General features: G+C 42.2%; 2 protein-coding genes and 1 long non-coding RNA gene across 8 annotated transcripts in view; 2 read left to right on the top strand and 1 right to left on the bottom strand.

The window, feature by feature from the left end:
- Positions 1-525: 525 nt before the first annotated feature.
- irf2b (interferon regulatory factor 2b) lies at positions 526-14914 on the top strand. Of its 5 annotated transcripts, none has more exons than XM_071411398.1 (9): positions 526-825; positions 2287-2379; positions 2736-2835; positions 2973-3149; positions 4520-4554; positions 4742-4865; positions 9563-9727; positions 10527-10570; positions 13722-14914. In XM_071411398.1, the coding sequence occupies exons 2-9, from the start codon at positions 2293-2295 to the stop codon at positions 14019-14021; spliced, it is 1032 nt and encodes a 343-aa protein (XP_071267499.1). In that variant the 5' UTR covers positions 526-825; positions 2287-2292; the 3' UTR covers positions 14022-14914. The 5 variants fall into 5 exon arrangements, with proteins under 5 accessions (XP_071267499.1, XP_071267500.1, XP_071267502.1 ...); XM_071411399.1 differs by lacking the exon at positions 526-825 and adding an exon at positions 1005-1117; XM_071411397.1 differs by lacking the exon at positions 526-825 and adding an exon at positions 1530-1795.
- A 1122-nt stretch (positions 14915-16036) lies between these two features.
- LOC139581541 (uncharacterized) lies at positions 16037-18619 on the bottom strand. Its single transcript, XR_011676247.1, has 2 exons — positions 17367-18619; positions 16037-17118 (listed from the first exon to the last, which is right to left on the bottom strand). It is a non-coding gene; the product is annotated as an uncharacterized lncRNA (long non-coding RNA).
- Positions 18620-18958: 339 nt separating this feature from the next.
- The window catches only part of snx25 (sorting nexin 25), a 53489-nt gene continuing 46222 nt past the window's right edge, over positions 18959-26225 (top strand). For both annotated transcript variants that reach the window (XM_071411395.1, XM_071411396.1), the window contains exons 1-3: positions 18959-20091; positions 20598-20682; positions 25087-25303. In XM_071411395.1, coding sequence (XP_071267496.1) covers positions 19783-20091; positions 20598-20682; positions 25087-25303 — 611 coding nt within the window. In that variant the 5' untranslated portion in view covers positions 18959-19782. The remainder of the gene's footprint in view (positions 20092-20597; positions 20683-25086; positions 25304-26225) is intronic.

The raw sequence follows: 26225 nt of genomic DNA on the forward strand, positions 1-26225 counted from the left end.
TGTTGATTCCTGGTGCAAGAATTTCTTGCATCCAATTGTGAAATATTGAACTGTAACATGTTTGCAATTTCATTGTGATAGTATTCCATATGAAAATCTAGCATAACATGGTTATTCAAAAGTTGAAAACTGTCCATCAAGTTTTGGATAAAGACATCTGAATGGGTGGGACTTGCAGAGTGTTTGGCCTCAGATAAGATGTCTGTGTCTGCAGGGCCGAGGAGCTTGCATTTCCTGTGTTAGGGGCCAGGGAAACCACACTGCCTCTGCTTTGCCTTTCTGACAATACTGACCAGAAACTACGAGGTTTTACTTTCATCAAGTTAAAAAAACAAAGACAGTTCATTAATCATGGGCAAACATTACATTGTTTTCTGATATTGTATGTAGGGTTTACAGTACACTAGTTGTCTGTCCACATTGTCAGAAATCAACTATGCAAAAAGCACTGTAGCAAGTTTGGAAACAGAGCAACTAGTTTCGTTTCAAGCAGAAAAGGCAAGCTGGAATCCAACCAGATGGGTGTTGAGGAAGTGAAAATGAAATTGAGGTGTCGGTTGCAGAGGCGTAGACCAATGAGAAGACTTCCGTGCTCTCCAGAACCCTGTGCAACGCCATCTAGGCTCAGGGGACGTGAGACAAACAAATCGGGAGGGGATTTCCACGCCAAGCACTTCCCTTACTTGTTTTGCTTTCGATCTGGACACTGAAATAGGCTAAATTAACTTTTCGTTTGATATACAGAAACTCAAACTACACGAGAATATTGTTCAACTGACAAGAGGACTGTCGATTAATCAAGCTGAATAGAACACTTTATCGCAGGTAACGTTTCCGCATGTTATTATCGCTGAAGTTATGTATCTAGAATCACGAAGCGACATTGTAAACCCTAATCGAAAGTAATGTAATGTTGATCCATTGGCCAACCGACTTGGAATGAAGTTTATTTTCACTTTTGGGTTGATATGTCTAGCAGCTTTCTTGTGAACTTGAATTAGCACAGCTGTCAGTTTTGACGACAACGTGACTTGACAAGACTGAGCGAAATGTTTCTTTGTGGCGCATTGCGCACCAAAATGTCTACAGGCAATTGTTGCGGTATAACCATTTACAGGTAGTTTGTTATATTGTGTATGTTATCAGGCTAAGACAGAAATGGGCAGTATATTTGAATACGCTTGGTAAATTGCATGAATACCAGGCTACAACTGCAGGGTTTACGAAATCATAAATAAGTTATTTTACTGCCTAATTTTTAAAGTAAACTAGAATATGCATGATAAACCCAAGATGCAAATATATATTAAAGTAACATTCTAATATCCTGTTACTGAATATTGGTTTAGGAGTTAGTTGCCTTTTGTTGAAGTGGACTTTGATCACTACTTGATTACTCTACCTCTACCTGTAGCCAATGATTCTCAACTCTACGATACCGGATGAAGTTTGGTGGCGATGAGATGAGTTTTGGCGGAGTGTAGCCTACCTCAGACTACATCGAGTCTGTATCTGTAGATGGTGGTAAAAAATGTAAATTATTTCATGCATACCTTGTACTTATGTTTGTCCTGTGTAACTGGGTTATTTTCATTGGGTGCTGCAATCAGTCGTTTTTTATTAAAAATAGAATTTGACCCAACCTCCGCCAATAGAGCCATTGTTTGTTAAAGTAGAAGGAGCAGCCCTGCACCGCGCAATTTGACAGTCACATAGAATTACGTTTTTATCGAAACCTTCGGATTGCAGCAACTGAAAGAAAGGAACACAGTTACACATGACAAACAAGTACAAGGTACGCATGAAAGAATGGACATTTTTACTGGTATCGACTGATACCGACTCGATGTAGTCGGAAGTAGGCTACACTGCCAAAACTCAGCGCCTCGCTGCTCTACTCCATCGGGTAACGTGGATTTGAGAATTATTGGCTACCGTTGCATGCAGTAATAACTAAGCAACTTGCATAGTCAGCACAAGCTTATGTGCACCTTTAACCATTAACACCTTATTACACATCAACAAAGTAAAGCTTGACGTGTGCTAAAACACAACTGCGCCTATTCGCGTTTTGTTGTAACCCTCTGTAAAATATTTATTGTGGCGCTGGGTTTCTGCTCTGTAGTAAGAGAATGATATCAGATGTTGCTGATGTGCTCAGGGAATGATGTCATCCCCCTAATGGGCCTCTTTGCCACAGAGGTTTTCTGACCTGTTGCTGTCTACAGGAAGCTAAGGAAAGGGGGAATTCATTACATTTACTGTTTATCTCCTTGCTCTCTGCAGGCGACCATGCCCGTGGAGAGGATGCGAATGCGGCCATGGCTGGTGGAACAGATAAACTCTTCCCTAATCCCTGGCCTGATATGGATTAATAGAGTGGGTGAAATGTATCTTTATTGAGACATTCAGTTTTCTTCAGTATGGAAAATCAACACATTCTAAGATTATTATGTACCAGATTTTCAGTTTTTGCTGAAGCAATTTGCTACCAAACCCAACAACGTAACCCCTCCGTCACACAAACAGGTTTACACTCCTATCTAAACAGTCAACCATATTCTGTCAAACTTCTGTGTTTTTAAGTTGTGTGTGTTTTGTTTGCTTGTTATATTTTCTAAATCCTCACTGGCAAGTACTGTATGTAGAAACAGGAAACACACACATGTATGTGCTGATGATGTGTTAGCCAAGTCATAAAGTATATCTGAATCATTGTTGTGATGAACCTGCAGGAGAAGAGGATCTTCCAGATTCCATGGATGCATGCTGCAAGGCATGGCTGGGATTTGGAGAAAGATGCTCCTTTATTTATGAACTGGGCCATTCATACAGGTACGTTAATGAACATTTCAAATGATAAGAAATGACCAACAATACACAGTTCTACATGACCAATGCTACTGTTGTGTTATGACTTAAGTTTATGCAGCAGTATGGCCTTCCCATAATAAGTGATTTTGTCTAATCAGGAAAATACCAACTAGGGATCGACAAACCAGACCCGAAAACATGGAAGGCCAATTTCCGCTGTGCTATGAACTCTCTGCCTGATATTGAGGAGGTGAAAGACAAGAGCATCAAGAAGGGGACCAACGCTTTCAGAGTATACAAGATGCTGTCTGCTTCAGAGCGCCAGACCAAGAAAGGCAAGTGGTTCTCTGAGTCTCTGGCTGCAGGTAGACAGGCAGCCTAATTCTGATATTTTTTTCACTAATCGGTATTTTGACCAATCAGATCACTTCTGAAAAAGATCTGATGTGAAAAGATCTGATGTGATTGGTCAAAAACCAATTAGTCATACAAAAAGACAGAATTGGGTTGCCTGTGTAAATGCAGTCTCTGGCTCAGCGAGTACAGTGGTTGAATTCAAATCACATTTTATTTGTTACGTGCTTAGTCTACACCTGTGGTTTACTAACAGTGAACTGCTTGGTAAACAACAGGTGTAGGCTAACAGTTAAATGCTTACTGACGGGTCCTTTCCCAAAATGTAGAGTTAAAGATTTAAGATAAATAGAAATAGTGACGCAAGGAATAAATACAGTGAATAACAATAACAGGTAAAACTAACATGGCTATATACAGGGAGTACCAGGTAGTAACATGGCTATATACAGGGAGTACCAGGTAGTAACATGGCTATATACAGGGAGTACCAGGTAGTAACATGGCTATATACAGGGAGTACCAGGTATTACCATGGCTATATACAGGGAGTACCAGGTAGTAACATGGCTATATACAGGGAGTACCAGGTAGTAACATGGCTATATACAGGGAGTACCAGGTAGTAACATGGCTATATACAGGGAGTACCAGGTAGTAACATGGCTATATACAGGGAGTACCAGGTATTACCATGGCTATATACAGGGAGTACCAGGTATTACCATGGCTATATACAGGGAGTACCAGGTAGTAACATGGCTATATACAGGGAGTACCAGGTAGTAACATGGCTATATACAGGGAGTACCGGGTGTAACATGGCTATATACAGGGAGTACCAGGTAGTAACATGGCTATATACAGGGAGTACCAGGTAGTAACATGGCTATATACAGGGAGTACCAGGTAGTAACATGGCTATATACAGGGAGTACCAGGTAGTAACATGGCTATATACAGGGAGTACCAGGTAGTAACATGGCTATATACAGGGAGTACCAGGTAGTAACATGGCTATATACAGGGAGTACCAGGTAGTAACATGGCTATATACAGGGAGAACCAGGTAGTAACATGGCTATATACAGGGAGTACCAGGTAGTAACATTATAAATGGCAAACTGAAGGATATATCCGCTTTCAGAGGGTCACACTTATGACTGTATTAAGGCATTATGATGTGGCCAGTTTTGCATTCAACTTCAATTCATGTGTAATATGTGCTCTGAGTATTAATTTGGTATATGATGTAATAACATGTAGAAAACTGATCCACATTTGACACACTGAAATAGATTGTGTGTAACAATGGACTGTCTATTAACAATGGACTGTGTGTGTTTTCTAGGAAAGAAGAGGACTGAGAAAGGAGGAAAGAACAAGGTAATAACCATCATCAAAATGTTATGTTGACACAACACCTCCGTGCATCAGTCTATAATCAATTTCACATTCAAACTATTATTTTAAATGAATAATTTGCATGTAAAATGGTATGAACATGGATAACAGACCTTCAATGAGGATGGAGAGAGATGCCCACACCCCTCTATCTCTGTCACCCCTGCAGCAGGTGGAGCCCGGATTCCCAGCCATGGAGAGCATGAATGGGTCTGTTGGAGACCATCATGGGCCGGTGGTGAAGGTGGAGGTGAAGGAGGAGGTGAAAGACGAGTACTTTACAGACTGCACAGGTAATACCTGGCATTAGTGTGTTGTGTGTCCTGAATTGCACACTAATCCCTATATAGTTCACTTCTTTTGATCACTTTCCATAGGGCTCTGGTCAAAAGTAGTGCACTTTACAGGGAACACGATGCCATTTGTGACCACCTTGTGTCTACTACATACCTCAATCAATGTAATTGATGTTGATTTTAAAGGTGTGTGGTAAACATGCAAGACTGCACAGCTATAGTAGTTAATTATGCTCTTACTAATGTCTTATATGCATACATTTAGTTTTTGGTTGTGTATTTGTATTTATTTGGGATCCCCATTAGTTCCTGCCAAGGCAGCAGCTACTCTTCCTGGGGTTTATTAAGGATCCCCGTTAGTTCTGCCAAGGCAGCAGCTACTCTTCCTGGGGTTTATTAAGGTTCCCCGTTAGTTCTGCCAAGGCAGCAGCTACTCTTCCTGGGGTTTATTAAGGATCCCCGTTAGTTCTGCCAAGGCATCAGCTACTCTTCCTGGGGTTTATTAAGGATCCCGTTAGTTCTGCCAAGGCAGCAGCTACTCTTCCTGGGGTTTATTAAGGATCCCCGTTAGTTCTGCCAAGTCATCAGCTACTCTTCCTGGGGTTTATTATGGATTAGAGGTCGACCGATTATGATTTTTCAACACCGATACCGATTATTTGAGGGCCCAAAAAAGCCGATACGATTAATCGGCCGATATTTATTTATTTATTTATTTATTTATTTATATATATATATATATATATATATAAATATATATACAGTGGGGAGAACAAGTATTTGATACACTGCCGATTTTGCAGGTTTTCCTACTTCCAAAGCATGTTGAGGTCTGTCATTTTTATCATAGGTACACTTCAACTGTGAGAGACGGAATCTAAAACAAAAATCCAGAAAATCACATTGTATGATTTTTAAGTAATTCATTTGCATTTTATTGCATGACATAAGTATTTGATACATCAGAAAAGCAGAACTTAATATTTGGTACAGAAACCTTTGTTTGCAATTACAGAGATCATACGTTTCCTGTAGTTCTTGACCAAGTTTGCACACACTGCAGCAGGGATTTTGGCCCACTCCTCCATACAGACCTTCTCCAGATCCTTCAGGTTTCGGGGCTGTCGCTGGGCAATACGGACTTTCAGCTCCCTCCAAAGATTTTCTATTGGGTTCAGGTCTAGAGACTGGCTAGGCCACTCCAGGACCTTGAGATGCTTCTTACGGAGCCACTCCTTAGTTGCCCTGGCTGTGTGTTTCGGGTCGTTGTCATGCTGGAAGACCCAGCCACGACCCATCTTCAATGCTCTTACTGAGGGAAGGAGGTTGTTGGCCAAGATGTCGCGATACATGGCCCCATCCATCCTCCCCTCAATACGGTGCAGTCGTCCTGTCCCCTTTGCAGAAAAGCATCCCCAAAGAATGATGTTTCCACCTCCATGCTTCACGGTTGGGATGGTGTTCTTGGGGTTGTACTCATCCTTCTTCCTCCTCCAAACACGGCGAGTGGAGTTTAGACCAAAAAGCTATATTTTTGTCTCATCAGACCACATGACCTTCTCCCATTCCTCCTCTGGATCATCCAGATGGTCATTGGCAAACTTCAGACGGGCCTGGACATGCGCTGGCTTGAGCAGGGGGACCTTGCGTGCGCTGCAGGATTTTAATCCATGACGGCGTAGTGTGTTACTAATGGTTCTTTGAGACTGTGGTCCCAGCTCTCTTCAGGTCATTGACCAGGTCCTGCCGTGTAGTTCTGGGCTGATCCCTCACCTTCCTCATGATCATTGATGCCCCACGAGGTGAGATCTTGCATGGAGCCCCAGACCGAGGGTGATTGACCGTCATCTTGAACTTCTTCCATTTTCTAATAATTGCGCCAACAGTTGTTGCCTTCTCACCAAGCTGCTTGCCTATTGTCCTGTAGCCCATCCCAGCCTTGTGCAAGTCTACAATTTTATCCCTGATGTCCTTACACAGCTCTCTGGTCTTGGCCATTGTGGAGAGGTTTGAGTCTGTTTGATTGAGTGTGTGGACAGGTGTCTTTTATACAGGTAACGAGTTCAAACAGGTGCAGTTAATACAGGTAATGAGTGGAGAACAGGAGGGCTTCTTAAAGAAAAGCTAACAGGTCTGTGAGAGCTGGAATTCTTACTGGTTGGTAGGTGATCAAATACTTATGTCATGCAATAAAATGCAAATTAATTACTTAAAAATCATACAATGTGATTATCTGGATTTTTGTTTTAGATTCCGTCTCTCACAGTTGAAGTGTACCTATGATAAAAATGACAGACCTCTACATGCTTTGTAAGTAGGAAAACCTGCAAAATCGACAGTGTATCAAATACTTGTTCTCCCCACTGTATATATAAATAAATAAATATCGGCCGATTAATCCCTATATATAGGGAACACTAAAATAACACATCCTAGATCTGAATGAATGAACTATTCTTATTAAATACTTTTTTCTTTACATAGTTGAATGTGCTGACAACAAAATCACACAAAAATTATCAATGGAAATCAAATTTATCAACCCATGGAGGTCTGGATTTGGAGTCACACTCAAAATTAAAGTGGAAAACCACACTACAGGCTGATCCAACTTTGATGTAATGTCCTTAAAACAAGTCAAAATGAGGCTCAGTAGTGTGTGTGGCCTCCACGTGCCTGTTTGACCTCCCTACAACGCCTGGGCATGCTCCTGATGAGGTGGAGGATGGTCTCCTGAGGGATCTCCTCCCAGACCTGGACTAAAGCATCCGCCAACTCCTGGACAGTCTGTGGTGCAACGTGGCGTTGGTGGATGGAGCGAGACATGATGTCCCAGATGTGCTCAATTGGATTCAGGTCTGGGGAACGGGCGGGCCAGTCCATAGCATCAATGCCTTCCTCTTGCAGGAACTGCTGACACACTCCAGCCACATGAGGTCTAGCATTGTCTTGCATTAGGAGGAACCCAGGGCCAACCGCGCCAGCATATGGTCTCACAAGGGGTCTGAGGATCTCATCTCGGTAACTAATGGCAGTCAGGCTACCTCTGGCGAGCCCATGGAGGGCTGTGCGGCCCCCCAAAGAAATGCAACCCCACACCATGACTGACCCACCGCCAAACCGGTCATGCTGGTGGATGTTGCAGGCAGCAGAACGTTCTCCACGGCGTCTCCAGACTGTCACGTCTGTCACATGTGCTCAGTGTGAACCTGCTTTCATCTGTGAAGAGCACAGGGCGCCAGTGGCGAATTTGCCAATCTTGGTGTTCTCTGGCAAATGCCAAACGTCCTGCACGGTGTTGGGCTGTAAGCACAACCCCCACCTGTGGACGTCGGGCCCTCATACCACCCTCATGGAGTCTGTTTCTGACCGTTTGAGCAGACACATGCACATTTGTGGCCTGCTGGAGGTCATTTTGCAGGGCTCTGGCAGTGCTCCTCCTTGCACAAAGGCGGAGGTAGCGGTCCTGCTGCTGGGTTGTTGCCCTCCTACGGCCTCCTCCACGTCTCCTGATGTACTGGCCTGTCTCCTGGTAGCGCCTCCATGCTCTGGACACTACGCTGACAGACACAGCAAACCTTCTTGCTACAGCTCGTATTGATGTGCCATCCTGGATGAGCTGCACTACCTGAGCCACTTGTGTGGGTTGTAGACTCCGTCTCATGCTACCACTAGAGTGAAAGCATAGGAACTGAGAAGTGGTCTGTGGTCACCACCTGCAGAACCACTCCTTTATTGGGGGTGTCTTGCTAATTGCCTATAATTTCCACCTTTTGTCTATTCCATTTGCACAACAGCATGTGAAATTTATTGTCAATCAGTGTTGCTTCCTAAGTGGACAGTTTGATTTCACAGAAGTGTGATTGACTTGGAGTTACATTGTGTTGTTTAAGTGTTCCCTTTATTTTTTTGAGCAGTGTATATACTTGTGTATTGATTTTAAGAAAGGCATTGATGTTTATGTTTATGTACATTTGTGCAACGACAGTGCTTTTTTCGCGAATGCGCTTGTCAAATCATCACCCGTTTGGCGAAGTAGGCTGCGATTCGATGATAAATGAACAGGCACGCATCGATTATATGCAACGCAGGACAAGCTAGATATACTAGTAATATCATCAACCATGTGTAGTTAATTAGTGATTATGTTAAGATTGATTGTTTTTTATAAGATACGTTTAATGCTAGCTAGCAACCTCCTTTGGCTCCTTGCTGCACTCACGAAACAGGTAGTCAGCCTGCCACGCAGTCTCCTCGTGGAGTGCAATGTAATCAGCCATAATCGGAGTCCAAAAATGCAGATTACCGATTGTTATGAAAACTTGAAATCGGCCCTAATTAATCGGCCATTCAGATTAATCGGTCGACCTCTATTATGGATCCACATTAGTTCCTACCAAGGCAGCAACTACTCTTCCTGGGGTTTATTATGGATCACCATTAGTTCTGCCAAGGCAGCAGCTACTCTTCCTGGGGTCCAAACACATTGAGACACTTACATTACATTTAAAACAAAATATAAAACAGTACATCATATAACATTATTACACAACAACATATCTACAATACAAAATGATATAATACCACCATATAACAATATCACAATGTACCTGTGTGTAGAGTGCTTGTGTGCGTATGTGTGTCTTTCCTCTGGATGACCGTTTAATAACCAGGGATCATCCTCGCTTCCTCAGAATATCTTCATCAGAGCAGTCACAGTCCTGGGTACGACCAGCTGATCGTCGACGACCTGCCTTGTGTCTGCCAGACCATCGAGGTGACCACGGAGAATGAGGAGCAGTCAGTCAGCTCCAGCCACCCGTACCCACTCCAGATCTCCCCTGTGTCCTCGTATGGAGGTCAGTCCACCCCCCCCCCCCCCCCACACCCCCTAAATGCTCCCATCCCATGCCTTAACACAACAGACATGGGTGCTTGCCCTTGAATTTGGGATCCCAATTGGCATGTAGAATTGTGCCTTCAACTCCTCCACCCACGGTGAGGACACTGGCAGCTACAATCTTTCCTGCAGAAGACCTGCAAGTCACATCAGTACCCATCATAGGTTTTAATAGAGTGGTAGAATCCTTGTCAGCCACATCAAAATTAAGCTAGAGTTGAATGAGATCTACAATCAAATAAGACTGATAGGTGAATATTTTTTTTGGGTGATTGGAGGTATTAATTACTAGATTTTCAACACCATTCTATGCTTGTGGCTTCAAAGGGACAGTATCAGCTCCATTTCAAAATACCAGGTAAAATGGAAACCTTTGAACCTTTATTTGAGCCAGGTAGTGTAGTACTGTGTTGTATTGCTTAATGTATATTAGGGTTTATGGCTTTGCTGTTGCAAGCTCAAGGCCAGTGTGTGTCATCATAAAGATGGCTACATCTCCACTGTCATTCAACCTGCTCCTGTTATTACAGTAGAGTAAGTTAATGTGTTGTAAAGTGACATACTGTACACAGTACAACTACTAGTCCTGCATGTTTAGTATTTGGTGAAGCATTAAACGATCAATGATTGTTTAGAGGCTGCCTAGAGTGTATCACTGATGGTAGCAGATAATCCTCACATCATCATCCCTCTCTAACCTGTTAGTCTGGAAATCCCTGACTGTGTTTCATGGTTCTTCTTCCTGGTCTGCTTAACAGAGAGTGACCCAGACAGTGTGCACAGTGAAGAGGACTCCAAGGAGGTAAGGCCTGAGCCCTGTCTACACGTATTATACCAGTCTGTGTACACACTAAAGGACTGAACAATAGAATACATATCTGTATCAGAAGCAAAGCACATAATTTAAAACTGGTTGTCCTGGTAACCATGGTTAGTTTAGTAATCACTCAAGACAGACAGATTTTTTTGTAAGATTGGAAAGGTACACAGAAGCCTTTGATTTTAAGCCTGTGCATTAGAGCTGGCCGATATTGATTAAAATCCATATCATGATAAATTTTGTGAATTATCTCGATAAAGATAAATTGAACGCTAAGTTCATAACATGAATGCATCAGTTACTCTTTTATATTACCCTTAAAACTACTGCTGCTACTTTGAATGTTGTAGCTATCAATTGTCCCATCAACAATCAGCAATATTAGCAAACTTATTTTGTGCCAAACTTAACATTTCTCTAGTAGGGCCCTATAAGTTATTTATCTTAATGAAAGATATCAGCAAAATTTCCATGATGAGTGGTCGATCATTTTCAGCACCTTGAAGGAGCCCTTGTAACACAGAGCGATAGCTTTGTTTTATGGTGCCACTGTAGATGGCCTGTTTATGGTGCCACTGTAGATGGCCTGTTTATGGTGCCTTTGTAGCTGGCCTGTTCGCTAAGGCAAGGGAAGGGCACTTCGCCAGCAACATTCGCTTATTCCAATAGGGCTGAGCGGCATGGCTGGGCCTGCCTGGGAACAGACACATACAGCTGAAACATCTGATAAACAAGCCTTAACTTGAAGCCCACCATTTTGAGTTCATTACATTAGCCAGTTCTACTGCTTAACAGCTGAGTACAGTAACTGTAGCATGGTAATACTGTTACTCTACCTCCACCTCCAGGTCTACCTCTACCACTACCTCTAGCTTATATTGTCAGTTTCTGTTCTAGAGTGCTCTGATGTAAAGAAAGACAAAACAACAGCTCTCTGGTGAATACTGGATTCACTTGTTTCCCATGGCTAATGATTCACCCTAATTTAATATCTTGAATTGTCCTCAAAACAAGCCCAATCACAAATCAAACACGTACAGTGTGCTTGATTTGTGATTGGTAAGTATTTGTGATTGGAAAGTATTCATACCCCTTGACCTGTTCCACATTTTGTTGTTAGCCTGAATAAAAAATGTATTAAATATTTTTTTTTAAATCCTCACCCATCTACACACAGTACCCCATAATGTCAAAGTGAAAAGATGTTTTTAGAAATGTTTTATGTTTTTTGGGGGATATTAAATACAGAAATATCTCTTATTCATACCCCTGAGTCAATACTTTGTAGAAGCACCTTTGGCAGCGATTACAGCTGTGAGTCTTTCTGGGTAAGTTTAAGAGCTTTCCACACCTGGATTGTGCAACATTTGCCAAGTTTCTTTCTTTAAAAAATTCTTACAGTTCTGTCAAATTGGTTGTTGTTAATTGCAAGACAACCATTTTCAGGGGTTGCCATAGATTTTCAAGCAGATTTAAGTCAAAACTGTGTCTCGGCCATTCCTTGGTAAGCAACTCCATTGTAGGTTTGGCCTTTTGTTTTAGGTTATTGTCCTGCTGGAAGGTGAATTCATCTCCCAGTGTCTGGTGGAAAGTAGACTACGAGGTTTTCCACTAGGATTTTGCCTGTGCTTAGCTCCATTCCATTTATTTTTTATCCTGAAAAACTCTCCAGTCCTTCATAATTACAAGCATACTCATAACATAATGCAGCCACAACAATGCTTGAAAATATGGAGAGTGGTACTCAGTAATGTGCTGGGTTGTATTTGACCCAAACATAACACTTTGTATTCAGGACAAAAAGTTAATTGCTTTGCCACATTTTTTGCAGTGCACGTTTTTAAATATTTTATTCAGTACAGGCTTCCTCCTTTTCACTCTGTCAATTAGGTTAGTATTGTGGAGTAACTACAATATTGTTGATCCATCCTCAGTTTTTCTCCTATCATAGCCATTAAACTCTAACTGTTTTAAAGTCACTATTGGCCTCATGGTGAAATCCCTGAGTGGTTTCCTTCCTCTCCGGCAACTGAGTTAGGAAGAACACCTGTATCTTTGTAGTGACTGAGTGTAGTTATACGCCATCCAAAGTGTAATTAATAACTTCACCATGCTCAAAAGGATATTCAATGTCTACCAATAGGTGCCCTTTGCGAGGCATTGGAAAACCTCCCTGGTTTTTGTGGTTGAATCTGTTTGAAATTCACTGCTCGACTGGGGGACCTTACAGATAAGCGGATGTGTGGGGTACAGAGATGAGGTAGTCATTCAAAAATCATGTTAATCTCTATTATTGCGCACAGAGTGAGTCCATGCAACTTATTATGTGACTTGTTAAGCAAATCTTTACTCCTGAACTTATTTAGGCTTGCCATAAAGGGGTTGAATACTTGTTGACTCAAGACATTTCAGCTTTAAATTGTTAATTCATTTGTTAAACTTTCGGGGAAAAACATCATTCCACTTTGATATTATAGGGTATTGTGTGTAGGCGAGTGACACAAAAAGAATCTCAATTTAATCCATTTTAAATTTGGGCTGAAAAAGTCAAGGTGTGTGAATCATTTCTGAAGGCTATGTACATACCGTTACAAAACAAGGCCAATAGCAAATCAAGCACATGCATATCGTTACAAAGCATGGCCAATCACAAATCAAGCACATGCATTTTGTTACAGAATGCATTATTTATTTCTTAAATTTTGCCTTTGTATTGTTTGAATACATATTGACATGCCCACTGGAGGAACAGAGAACTAGTATAACACCAGGCTGTTTTCTGTGCCCAATGAAGCCCTGGGTGGAGAGTGGGGAGATGAGGTCCCTTTAGTATGAGGTTCCTTAGTATATATGAATCATGCAGAGCTCAACAGCAGGAGGACAAGCATGTTAGAAAGTATTAAGAACAAGTTTGACAGTGCTCATAAACATGACACGTTTTGCTAGACTTGCTATGTCAATGAAATTCCCTCTTCTAATGCTTTAAATGATTTATGAAGATTCCGCAAACAGACCAGTATAAATGTTGAGAAATATGCTAGTAGCCAACTCTATATTCATGTATATCCTGAAATGAGTGTTTGAATGGTTATGGCATTGGCTGAGTTAAACCCACCTTCTGTGTGACTTGCAGGATCTTCGTGGTGGGCTGTGGGAATCAAGTTTCACTTCCTCTGTGCTGAGAGTGCCCTCTTGCTCACTACCCAGCATGGCCACCTTTGTCACTGGTGGAAAGGTAACCAACTTCAAAGTGACCAGCACCAGGGACCCCATGCCCCTCATTAGCTACAGCAACAGCCCCTGGACCAGGGACATGCCAGCAGCCCAGCACCCTCCCTCAGAGCAGGCTTCCTCCAGCCAGGCCTCTGCTGCAGAGACCAGAGCCAGCGTTATCATGAAGACATCAGACGTCTCCTCTGTCAAGACCTGCTGAAGCCCTGGCAGTGCAGTGACTCAAGACCAGATACAGGCCAGTCAGTGGCAGGCTTGGCGTTGAAAAGCATTGTTCACTGCTGGGCTTGTTGTTCGACCAGAGTGCCTACTCATAGGAATGACTGGGACTATGTCTATGGGACATACAGTATAGGGGCTCTGTGAGCTGTAGAATATGAATCGATGCCCAAACTGAACCTGCCAAGATCTCAGGGCCTTTTAGATGGGATGGGAGTGAGGGGATGAATCTACAAACTGTTGGGCGTCTCTCCCACTCTCCACCCACTGTTAATAATGTATATACTGATATGTCTGCGTAATGGCATACCGCTTCTGCACCTTATGGAAAACACTGATGGGGATGTGAGTGGCCACCCTGGCTGTGTGTTTACACTGACAGCAAGGCTGAAGCCTGGGAAAGGCCTTAAGAGGCCTTGCTGATCTAACTTTCCAACCTTGTCTTTGACCTTCAAGGTGATGCCATCCATTGGTTAGAAGGATGAAGTGAGTAAATGCACCTGGTCATTTATCTTGATGCCTTTTAAGCACGCTTATATATATTTTTTTATATAAAGGGACATTTTAATCTAAGGTGGACAATTTATTTGATTTATATATTTTTTACTCAATGAAAGATTTCTGATTCTTAGATTTGTTTTTTATTATTGTTATTTACAATTATGAAGAAAAAAATACATTTTTATCAACAAGTCCGCATTTGTGACATCTCGTGTGTGAAATTGTATAGGCTTGTTGCTTATGTGTGCCTATATGTAATGTTTTAAATTAGTTGCTAAATCCATTTACACACGTTTGAGTGTGTCACACATTCATGGCCAACTCTTAATCCTGTGGATCAACATGCAAATCTTAATAAAAAATATTGTTTTGTAATCTTGTGGTACTACAGTGTAGTAGATGTTTTTTTTCAAGTGACACAGATTACCAGAGGTCAGCAATGTCTGTTTTCTGACCATGTGTGAAACATTTATGTAGTTGTTTGGTTCAGCTGTTGGATTCAAGAAATTTGTTTCACTGTTCTTTTCCTGCTGTCCTTTCTCAACTCTGGAAGATTTTTACAAAGAAAATGGTGCCAACAGTGAGTGTTTTGCCTCTGTATGTTGAATCATAGTATTACTTGTTTCAACAAATCAAATCTAATTTTGTCACATACACATGGTTAATGTTAATGCGAGTGTAGCGAAATGCTTGTGCTTCTAGTTCCGACAATGCAGTAATAACAGGCATGAATGCAGTGATATTCCAGCTATTGCATAATGGCTCTGAAAAGTTTACAAATACTAGTGATTGTGAACTGAAAATTGAGGGGGTTTTTCTTCCTTATTTTTTTTTACCTGGCTTCCTCTTAACAATCCTTTCACATTCTATTGTGTGTGTGTGTGTGTGTGTGTGGGGGGGGGGGTGTAGTTGCTGAGCTCCGGCTTCAGCAGCACACCAAATGGGTCTGCTTTGGCTCATGCTCTGGCTGCCTTTTAGTTTCGGTTGCTGTTCTTAGCCTCTTAACTTCCTGTTTGCGCCTGAACACACAGCCAATTGGTGCCCGGGTTGCTGTGACAACCACACACCAGATAGGCCATTAATCAATCCCAGAGTAAACAGTCTCAACCACTCCACAGGATAGTCCAGACAGAGCACATAACAGCACGCAAATGCCAAGCATTATGAAACGGCATTGTTAAAGGACTGGACCATCAGACCTCTGCAGATCTTAAAATGCATTGTCCAGCCCAAGGACTTTTGAAAAGAGGTATATAAAATACAACTATTATTACATTTTTTTCATTTAGTTTCATTCATGTCCTTGGTTTGGTTGAATAGTCTCTGGGCAAATGCAAATGGTCAAGTTCATGACAATACTGTAGTTAGAGTGCCTTCAGAAAGTATTCAACCCCCTTGACATACCACATTTTAATATGTACAGCCTGAATTCAAAATGTATTAAATATATTCATTTTCTCAGCCATCTACACACAATACCCCATAATGACAAAGTGAAAACATGTTTGCAAATTTATTGAAAATGAAATACAGAAATATATTACATTTGGATAAATATTCACAACCCTTTGCTATGACACTCCCATCTGAGCTGAGGTGCATTCAATTTCCTTTGATCATCATCCTTGAGATATCAATACAACTTGATTGGAGTCCACCTGTGACCAATTCAATTCTTTGGATGTGATTTACAAACACACCTGTCTATATAAGGTCCCAAAGTTGACGGTGTATGTCAGAGCAAAAACTATACCATAAAGTCCAGGGAACTGTCCACAGATGGCCGAGATTGAATTGTGTTGAGGCGTATATCTGGGGAAGGGTATAAAACAATTTCTAGAGTGTTGAAAGTTTCCAAGTGCACAGTGTTCTCCAAGTGGAAAAAAATATGGAACTACCCAGAGCTGGTCGTCGAACCAAACTGAGCAACCGGGCAAGAAGGACATGGCTCAGGGAGGTGACCAAGAACCCAATAACCACTCGGCGAGAACTACAGAGTTCCTTGGCTGAGATGGGAGAATCTGGCAGAGGGACAACAGTCTCTACAGCACTTCACCTATATGGGGCTTTATGGGAGAGGGGCCAGACAGAAGCCAGTCTTGAGAAAGTCCTGGAGTTTGCAAAAATGCACGTGAAAATTTTAGACCATAAGGCAAAAGATTCTGGTCTGATGAGACAAATTTAACTCGGGCTTGAATCCGAAATGCTTTGTCTGGATAAAAACCAGGCACAGCTCATTACCCATCTAACACCATCCCTACCGTGAAGCATGGTAGTGACAGCATCATGCTATTGGGATGCTTTTCAGTGTCAGGGACTGGGAGACTGGTAAGGATAAATGGAACAATGAATGGAGGCAAATCCTTGACGAGAACCTGCTTGACTGCAAATGACCTTAGACTGGGGTGAAGATTTATGACCCCAAGCATACAGCCAAAGCAATGTTGGAATGGCTTCAGAACAAGAATGTTAAAGTCCTTGAGTGGTCCAGACTTGAATCCCATTGAAAATCTGTGGAAAGGCTTGAAGATTGCTGTTCACTGCTGTTCCCCATCTAACTTAACAGAGCTTGAGAAAATCTGCAGGGAAGAATAGGAGAAAATCCCCAAATCAAGATGTGCAAAGCTGATACAGACATACCCAAGACAACTTAAAGCTGTAATCGCCGCCAAGGGTGCTTCTACAAAGTATTGATAGGGGTGTGAATACTTATGCAAATTAGATTTCTGTATTTTATTATCAATAAATTAGCAAACATTTCTACAAACATGTTTTCACTTTGTCATTATGGGGTATTGTGTGTAGATGGGTGAGGGGTAAAACTCACCTTTAATCCATTTAGAATTCAGCCTGTAACAAAATGTGGAATAAATCAACGGTTATGAATACTTTCTGAAGGCACTGTATCTCTGGTGAATCATGTGAATCATGCAGTCTGAATACATTGCACCATCTAGTGGCTGTAGTAATAACTGAAATATAAATCCAAGTATTCAATAGTTTAGTGTGTGAGCTCACAAAGCAATTAAGTGGGTAGGAATGTAGCAGTTTTGTGAACATCACATTTTTCTTATGTGTTTACATCACAGTACTAAGTTCAAGTATAATTTTTTACCATGCATCATGAAAGCTCTCTTTATTCAGTTGGACTATGAGCCTGGATATTTGGGTAAATTGATGATTATTATGATACTGTGTGTACTGAAAGGCCAGTTACTTGTAAGGTTCCTAGTTCAAATCCCTGAGCAGACGAGGTGAAAAATCTTCTGTCCACGAAAATTTCATTCTGTCCACGAGCAAGACAACAACAGCTCCACGGACGCCTAATGTGGCAGCTCCCGCACGTCTCCGATTCAGAGGGGTTGGGTTGAAAGCGGTAGTCAAGTTTCAGTTGGAGCTTGTGTGCAATTGACAAAAATAAATGCAATCCTTTAATTGAATCCCCTTGTCTGTAGAAACGGTTGTCTTGGAGATGAACACATAGTGGCAGTAGAGTAGAGCACTTCTCAAAACTATAAAAACAAAATGTCTTCTGCTATATACTGTAATATTTATAAATACTGTAATATTTTTGCATTGGAATTTCAGAAAAAGTCCTTAATATATTTACAGTAATGGTGGCATGATAGTGCTTCACAATATTTTTCCACCCCCAAAATTATTGGGCCTAGACAAAATTGCATTCGAATGGTGCAGCCTTATTGGCCAAGCGCGTATAATAATTAAAATACAAAAGTGTATTATCCCCTTATAATATCTTAATGATTATCCCCTTTTTCCCTTTGTTTAACCTTGTGGAATGTTGAAAGGTCATTGACTGATTGTTCCACAGTGACGCCTCTGACAACTTCCCCTATTCATTACGTCGATTCTGTTGCAAAACTACCAGAATTTGTTCTATAGAAACTTGTTTTAATTTGCAACTGTTTGGACTAATGAATACACCCCTGGGGTTCATTATGCCGATTGTTTTGCAAAATGTTTCGTTTGTTGCAAAACGTTTTGCAACAGTTAACTCCAAATGCTGTTGAGTTCCGTTTTGTTCTTAAACGGAAGTTGTAGTTCAGTTGTGTCTCGCCCACAAAAAATAAAATAAGTGGCTGGAAGAAGTTCACTCCACTTTAGAGCATGGTAGAATTGGTCATTTATAGATGTGCAGATTGGGAAGGCAAACTGTAGAAACCATAACATTTAAATGAACTAGAACTTCCGTTGAGGAACCCAACAGCGTTTATGTCACGCGGAAGAGCGGTTGGAGTTAACGGTTTCTGTTGCAAAACGTTTTTCAACAGACGAAACATTTAACAACAGAATCGGCGTAATGAATACACACCTGATTTGGTTTGTGCGGTTGACACCGCCACGTTGATTGGTCGGCCGATTTCACGTGTAGAAAGAAATGTGTCAGTCAAGTTAATAACAGGAAACTAGACACTCAGCTGAAGATAGAGGACAATCGATAACAAAACGGTCAGCCATCGCCTCGCCTACACAGGTGTCATCATCAGCTGTGTCGATGGATACTCAGGAATAGGAATTTTCCAACCAGAGGCATTTTGATATTTATTTTGTTTAGAGATAAAATATCGAGAAAGGTCTGTTTCAGGTAGCACGCAAGCTAGTTAGCTAACTAAAGCTAGCTTGCATTTACCTGCACATAGTTAGCTGCTAGCTAGCTAATTGCTGATGGAGTTTGTTTGCAATTAGCAAGCTTGCTAACGTTAGCTGCGGACAGAGCCTGTTGGCTATATAATGTAACGTTAGCTATTTAGCCAAAGAAGCCTTACCCACCTTTCTGATTTTGTCGAGTTGTAAACGTAACGTTAGCTGACCAGCTAAGTAGCTAGCTAGCTAGTTAGGTAATTGAACTGTAATGAACTTACATGCTCGCTGCTTTCTTGCATTTGGTATCTAGCTTACCAACCCAGCTAGCTAGGTTTGAGATATTGTTTACATGGAACACCGGAAACTTGCTTGCTTTGCGATGCAAATCTGATGGCACGAGCAACATAGACTAGCTAGGTTCATAGAATGACGTCAATGCCCAGACCTTTACATGGACATAGGAGGCTAACAACAGCAAGGGAATGTTTTTTTTTCATCTCTAAGGTCCAATATCCCATGTCAATATTTGGGTGCCGTCTCTCCCTAAATATGGTAAATGCGTTTGAATGAAGATCCAACTGCGAGGAACACAAAGCCTGTTCTCTTGTCGGTGTTGAGGAGATGTCATTGACAGCAGCATGCATTTTGCTGGCAGGAGCAGCACCGATGCCCCCATGTCTAGCGCCGCCTCCATCGGTTCCTCTTTTCGTTTCTTGCCCGTCATCTGCTTGGGAATCGCCGCAGCATTACTTTTTCAGTTTGGATATGGGGGGCTCACCATAACGTCATTTTTTCTGAAGCTTTTTATTTATATCTCCTTTGCATTGTTCTGCTTCTTGTTGGGAAGCTTTGGTCTCCTCGTTAAAAAGGGTCCTCCTAAAATCAGCCGATTTGAAACTTCAAAGAGACAGTCTACTTACCTGTTGGACTTGTTTAACAAATTAATGGTAAGCATCCTGAATAGTTTTTATTCATGTTCATGTCATGGGTCTTTTCATTGTTCTCCATGTCATCCTTGTTATGGCCACTGAGTTGTGTGTCAGAGTGAGACATTTTAAATTCAATACAGTAGACCTCTATAGGCATTCATTACTGTGCTGTTCAATCCTGCGTGATGACACATTATCATGTTGTGTTATAGCCTATAGCTTCAACAGTCTGCCAGACCTTTGAAGCATAGGCGGTCTTTATCTCAGTCTTGTATCTCCTGCATGACACTGTGTGGGTGTTATGTTTAGAAATATCCTTGTTGCTCAATACTACCTCAGTCACTTCCCTGTCTGGGTTGGACATCACTGCCCATTCAACTATTACATTATTTATCAATTTCTGTTTGAGGTTGTTAGATTATGTCCTTTGTCAATGATCTTGTTTGTATGCATGCAATGGATTGAGAGAGCGTTATTGACCTTCGGCTGGGACTCCATCCTTTGTACTTGTGTTATGTTTGCAGGGAAGGTTCACCGTGCCACTTTTGGAGTCTGCGCAGACAAGAAGAGTGGTGGTATCACACAATGTGGACAAGGCCCTTAAAGAAGGTTAGTGTTTGGTCGTTAAAACCCCAAATATAATGCTGCAGAACCATCATTTGTGTGGAGTCGGCAGTCCTAGAATAGGCCTTCCTCTTCGCAGGAAGAGATTGTGAGATCAGCAGCTTCCTTTCACTTGGTGTAAGAAACACGGGGAAGATTTCAATTGCATACTCCTCGATCCTCGTCTCCTTCTCAAAACCCATTGGATGAGAAAGCCAGAGGTCCCTTCCCTCTGACCTTCTCCAATAGGTTTTAAGGAAATGAGGAGAGAGGACGCAAGGAGTATGTAGTTGAGATCACTACATTGTCATTCACTAAGCTCATATCTGCTCACACCCCAAACAACATTTCTCATTTACATTTTACATGGTGAAGATAGCCTTTCAAATAACTTTCCCTACTGGCAAACAAAAGCTGTCCCCTGGTAATGAGATCACAATTACATGTGTATTACTGTATTTAACAAGCTGCTGTGTGTTATTGCATGGATGGTTAATCACAAGCCCCTTATCGAAGGTAGCATTAACCCTAATGACTGGCACTTATTATACCCACCAGGCAGAAACCAATCAGAAATGGTATTATTAAAATGTTGATTACAGAAAGGAACAACGAAGGAAGTTTGACCCAACCTCCCCCACCTCGTTCAGCCTATGTTGGATAGGATTACTGAATCTGTTGAAGCTGTGTGATAGAGGGTCTCACATGATTGGAGGGGAAGAAAGGCCCAGTGTTCCCTTTATAGTGCACTTTTGACCAGGGTCCATGGAGGAGAGCATGGTGGCCCTTGTCAAAAGTAGTGCACTATAAAGGGAACATGGTGCCATTTGGGACAGGGACGGAGATGTTTGCTGTCCTCCCTGGCCCTGTGTTTAACCAACATGCTGTTTACTTTACACACCACTCCTTTCATTCATACAGCAGGAGATTGTTCTCCGGCAATTTAGACTTATCAATCCACTCGTCTCTTGCAGCTGTTAGCCTCGCTTGAGGATTGAACCGCTTACTTAATGGCTGGAATTTGGTAGCCTACACTTTGGCTCTACACTGATATATTGTCATGTATTTGCAGGAAGTCATGCAGAAAGGCATTACTGTCTTGTCTACCCCCTCTGGTATTGTGATAAAAATGTTATATCATATCAGAGATCTGTATATACTGACATGATGGCCTGTTCCCCGCCCTAACAATAGGAGTTGTTGTCCCAAAGGCGGGAAGACAGGCGGTCTGCTTATTGTGGACAGATTTTGACTGGAGTGAACTCTCTCGCTTCACCTCTTCCAGTATATACAGATCTCAAGACGTCCGCAAGGAGTTGCTAGAGCGCAATGAGCCAAGTAAAGTCCCTCCGGCCAAACCCAGGTGACGCTGGGCCAATTGTGTGCCGCCCTATGGAACTCCCGGTCACTGCCGGTTGTGACACTGGGATTGAACCCCAGGCTGTAGTGATCCTGTGCCTTAGGCCGCTGCGCCACTCGGGAGGCCCCGCCTCTTCCTTTCTGATCATATCTGAGCAACTCCATAGCAAGGTCCATGCTGCCCTCTGACCTATCACATGTTGGGTAAGGGTGGGTCATTGAGGAGGAGCTCACTGGTATTAATGCTAATGAATTACCAAGGTGGTTGGCAGGTCACCCCATCACTGGCATTACCATCATGTGGTTCTTATGTAGGGAGTGATTGAAGCCATCCAGGAGATATAAACTGATCTTCTTCACTGACTATGCTAGTGTTTTCAACAAGAGCTCAACCAACCTCCCACTTCTCTCCACACTATGGGAGTTTAAGTTATTCACAATATCCTGTAGAGGGCTCACTGTGGAGTCAGGCACTGTCAGTCTGAAGCAAAGCAAATTGAAGGCCTTTCATTTTTGGGAAATGTCTGACTAGGCTATAGCGCCCTACTCTACCTGGGTTTGTGCTCCATACAGTGCTGTCTGGCTCTCTATAGAAACACAGAAATGTAGCTGCAGTCAGACCGTGGCATGCTTTGGGTTTAGTGTCTTGAGACCTGTCTTTCCGTACAGTATGTTCTCATTGATATGGAAGAGGTTCCGTATCATGGCAGACAGTGGCACTGTCTGTATGGAGTGGCTGCAGGCTCCAGTAGTTTGGGTGTGTTTGTGTAAATCCCCTGACTGAAGAACATCTGTTACCTGGCAGCCAGCATTGGTACTGTGCTGAGGTCCTCCCAGAAGAAGGGTGTTTACTGTCTCTCTACTGTCTGTATGGCTACTGCCTTATGCTGATGTCACAGAGAGAGTACCACTGAAGAAGTACATCTCCCCAACCAGGAGAGTAAACTGTAGCCTAGATGGCTAGTACACAACTGGCTTAAGGAGCAATCAGAAAGGGTATAGGGTTGGCATAGGCACCATAGAGGTTAGCCTGTTGGACCAGACAGGTGATATAGCAAGCAAATCCACTCTCTGAGAGAACCCAGTGTTTAATTTAGGTCCGTTCAGGCCCTCTACAAGCTGGAATGTTGTATACAATTTGAATCTACTCTACTGGTTGTTTGCGGGGTTGGTCCTTATGATGCTTTGAGTTTTAGATTATACAGTGGGGCAAAAAAGTATTTAGTCAGCCACCAATTGTGCAAGTTCTCCCACTTAAAAAGACGAGAGAGGCCTGTAATTTTCATCATAGGTACACTTCAACTATGACAGACAAAATGAGAACAAAAAATCCAGAAAATCACATTGTAGGATTTTTTATGAATTTATTTGCAAATTATGGTGGAAAATAAGTATTTGGTCACCTACAAACAAGCAAGATTTCTGGCTCTCACAGACCTGTAACTTCTTCTTTAAGAGGCTCCTCTGTCCTCCACTCGTTACCTGTATTAATGGCACCTGTTTGAACTTGTTATCAGTATAAAAGACACCTGTCCACAACCTCAAACAGTCACACTCCAAACTCCACTATGGCCAAGACCAAAGAGCTGTCAAAGGACACCAGAAACAAAATTGTAGACCTGCACCAGGCTGGGAAGACTGAATCTGCAATAGGTAAGCAGCTTGGTTTGAAGAAATCAACTGTGGGAGCAATTATTAGGAAATGGAAGACATACAAGGCCACTGATAATCTCCCTCGATCTGGGGCTCCACGCAAGATCTCACCCCGTGGGGTCAAAATGATCACAAGAACGGTGAGCAAAAATCCCAGAACCACACGGGGGGACCTAGTGAATGACCTGCAGAGAGCTGGGACCAAAGTAACAAAGCCTACCATCAGTAACATCAATATTTAGACTTAGGGATGCCACCAGTTAGATAAAATACGGAACGGTTCCGTATTTCACTGAAAGAATAAACCTTTTGTTTTTGAAATGATAGTTTCTGGATTTTGCCATATTAATGACCGAAGGCTCGTATTTCTCTGTGTTATTATATTATAATTAAGTCTATGATTTGATAGAGCAGTCTGGCTGAGCGGTGGTAGGCAGCAGCAGGCTTGTAAGAATTCATTCAAACAGCACTTTCCTGCATTTGCCAGCAGCTCTTCGCTGTGCTTCAAGCATTGCGCTGTTTAGGACTTCAAGCCTATCAACTCCCGAGATTAGGCTGGCAATACTATAGTGGCTATAAGAACATCCAATAGTCAAAGGTATATGAAACACAAATGGTAGAGAGAAATAGTCCAATAATAACTACAACCTAAAACTTCTTAACTGGGAATATTGAAGACTCATGTTAAAAGGAACCACCAGCTTTCACCGGATTTTTTTCATGGCACATATTGCACTTTTTCTTTCTTCTCCAACACTGTGTTTTTGCATTATTTAAACCAAATTGAACATGTTTCATTATTTATTTGAGACTAAATATATTTATGTATTAAGTTAAAATAAGTGTTCATTCAGTATTGTTGTAGTTGTCATTATTATATATATATATATATATATAAATCGTCTGATTTTAGTCAAACTGCTTTTTCTGGTCCTCCAATAATCGGTATCGGACGTTGAAAAATCATAATCGGTCGACCTCTACTAGAAATGTGAACCCACTACCAACGTGTTGATAAGTTGGTTTAACCAGAGGAACCAGTAGAGTAATGTCAAATGTAATTCTATTTAACATTACGGCTTGGCGAGGCTCTGAAAGGACCATATCCAAATGAGCACACAGCAATGTTTCCAATAGTACCTAGTAAGCATTAGCTAGCTATTAGTGGCTGATGTACTAGGCTAGGATTGAGTAAGAATAGGAGGTGGGGCTGATGGTCCAACATGATCCAGTCTTAATGTAAACCTACACCGTGAAATAGACGGATTGTGGCTGAACAGAGACTTCAGAGTTTTGCTTCCCTTTAGCAGCAGAGATTTCTATTGATGCTTCTGCTTAAATTTACCCTGTATTTTGCCAAGCAGTGTACCAACCACGTCTTGTTCTCTGTGTCTCCAGTGTTTGACTACAGCTACAGGGACTATGTCCTGTCGTGGTATGTGCCGCTGAGCCGCGACGAGGGACAGCTCTACCAGATGCTGTCAGAGGACTTCTGGGAGATGGCCAAGCAGCTGCGGGGCCGCCTGGCAGACGTCGACATGGTCAACGTGGTCTGCAATGACACCGTCAAGACCCTCCATGCACACTTCTGTGACCTCAAGACGGCCAATACCAGGTACAGGAGGAGGAGGAGATCTGTTTGTGCTGTCTTGCCAAGTCATGTTGGTTTGACAACCATAGGAGTTAGGACAGCACAAACCGATCGGGGAGCAAGCAGCAGGCTAGAGGAGAGGTTCAGGGGCCCTAACATGGGCCTCTCTGGTCTGGTGAGAATATAGAGGTGGTCATCATCACTCTGCATTACCCAGCTTCCCCCTTTCCTCAGGAAAGGAGAGCAGCCTTGCTTATTTTAGTCTGTGGCCATGGAGCAAAGCTCGGGGCAGGGTTCTTACTAAAACTTATGCTACTGGACTGGAGAGGATGCTTCTTCACTGTCTGACTGTTTTAGCTGTTTGGTTAACCCCTTTGGAAATTGGATATGGTCACGAACCGGCTCGAAGTCCATAACAAAAAGGGAGACAACGTGGAGATTAGGAATAACAAAAAAATATATTTATTAACTGAAGTAACGTAAATACAATTAACTATGGTGTGTGTCGTCAGTAATCAGTAGCGTAAGTGAGTGGTTGCGTACATTAATGTGATAATGAGGGGTGTTGAAAGGTGCCAAAGCAAACAAACGGCCACAAAAATGCCACAACCAAAATCTAACAGTGTGTCTGCATGGAGAGAGCCCAGGTGTGTCCCATGTCGCTGACGGCCTTCCCTGCTCCCTCCGCCGACATCCTAATAAGGAAAACAAGAGAAAGAATACGGAAGACAGAGTGGGAGGGTCGTCACAATATGAATTGGGCCAGATGTAAATGTTTCTAACAGAACAACTATAAAAAGCATATGCATGACCATGGTAGCAATTGAAAGAGAACACTTTGGAGATTATGGGGAAATTATCAGGACACAGCAGTTCACATGTCACAAGACTTTAACCAAACATTACACTGATTTTATGTGCATTTTACATTTACTGTACTTTTCAC

The sequence above is a fragment of the Salvelinus alpinus genome, chromosome 7, assembly GCF_045679555.1.
Source record: "Salvelinus alpinus chromosome 7, SLU_Salpinus.1, whole genome shotgun sequence".
NCBI lineage: Eukaryota > Metazoa > Chordata > Actinopteri > Salmoniformes > Salmonidae > Salvelinus > Salvelinus alpinus.

Coding starts and splice junctions, on each gene's coding strand:
- irf2b (XM_071411397.1), top strand. Junction 4,866..9,562: donor GTACTTTACAGACTGCACAG/GTAATACCTGGC, acceptor TCGCTTCCTCAG/AATATCTTCATCAGAGCAGT. Junction 10,571..13,721: donor GTGAAGAGGACTCCAAGGAG/GTAAGGCCTGAG, acceptor TGTGACTTGCAG/GATCTTCGTGGTGGGCTGTG.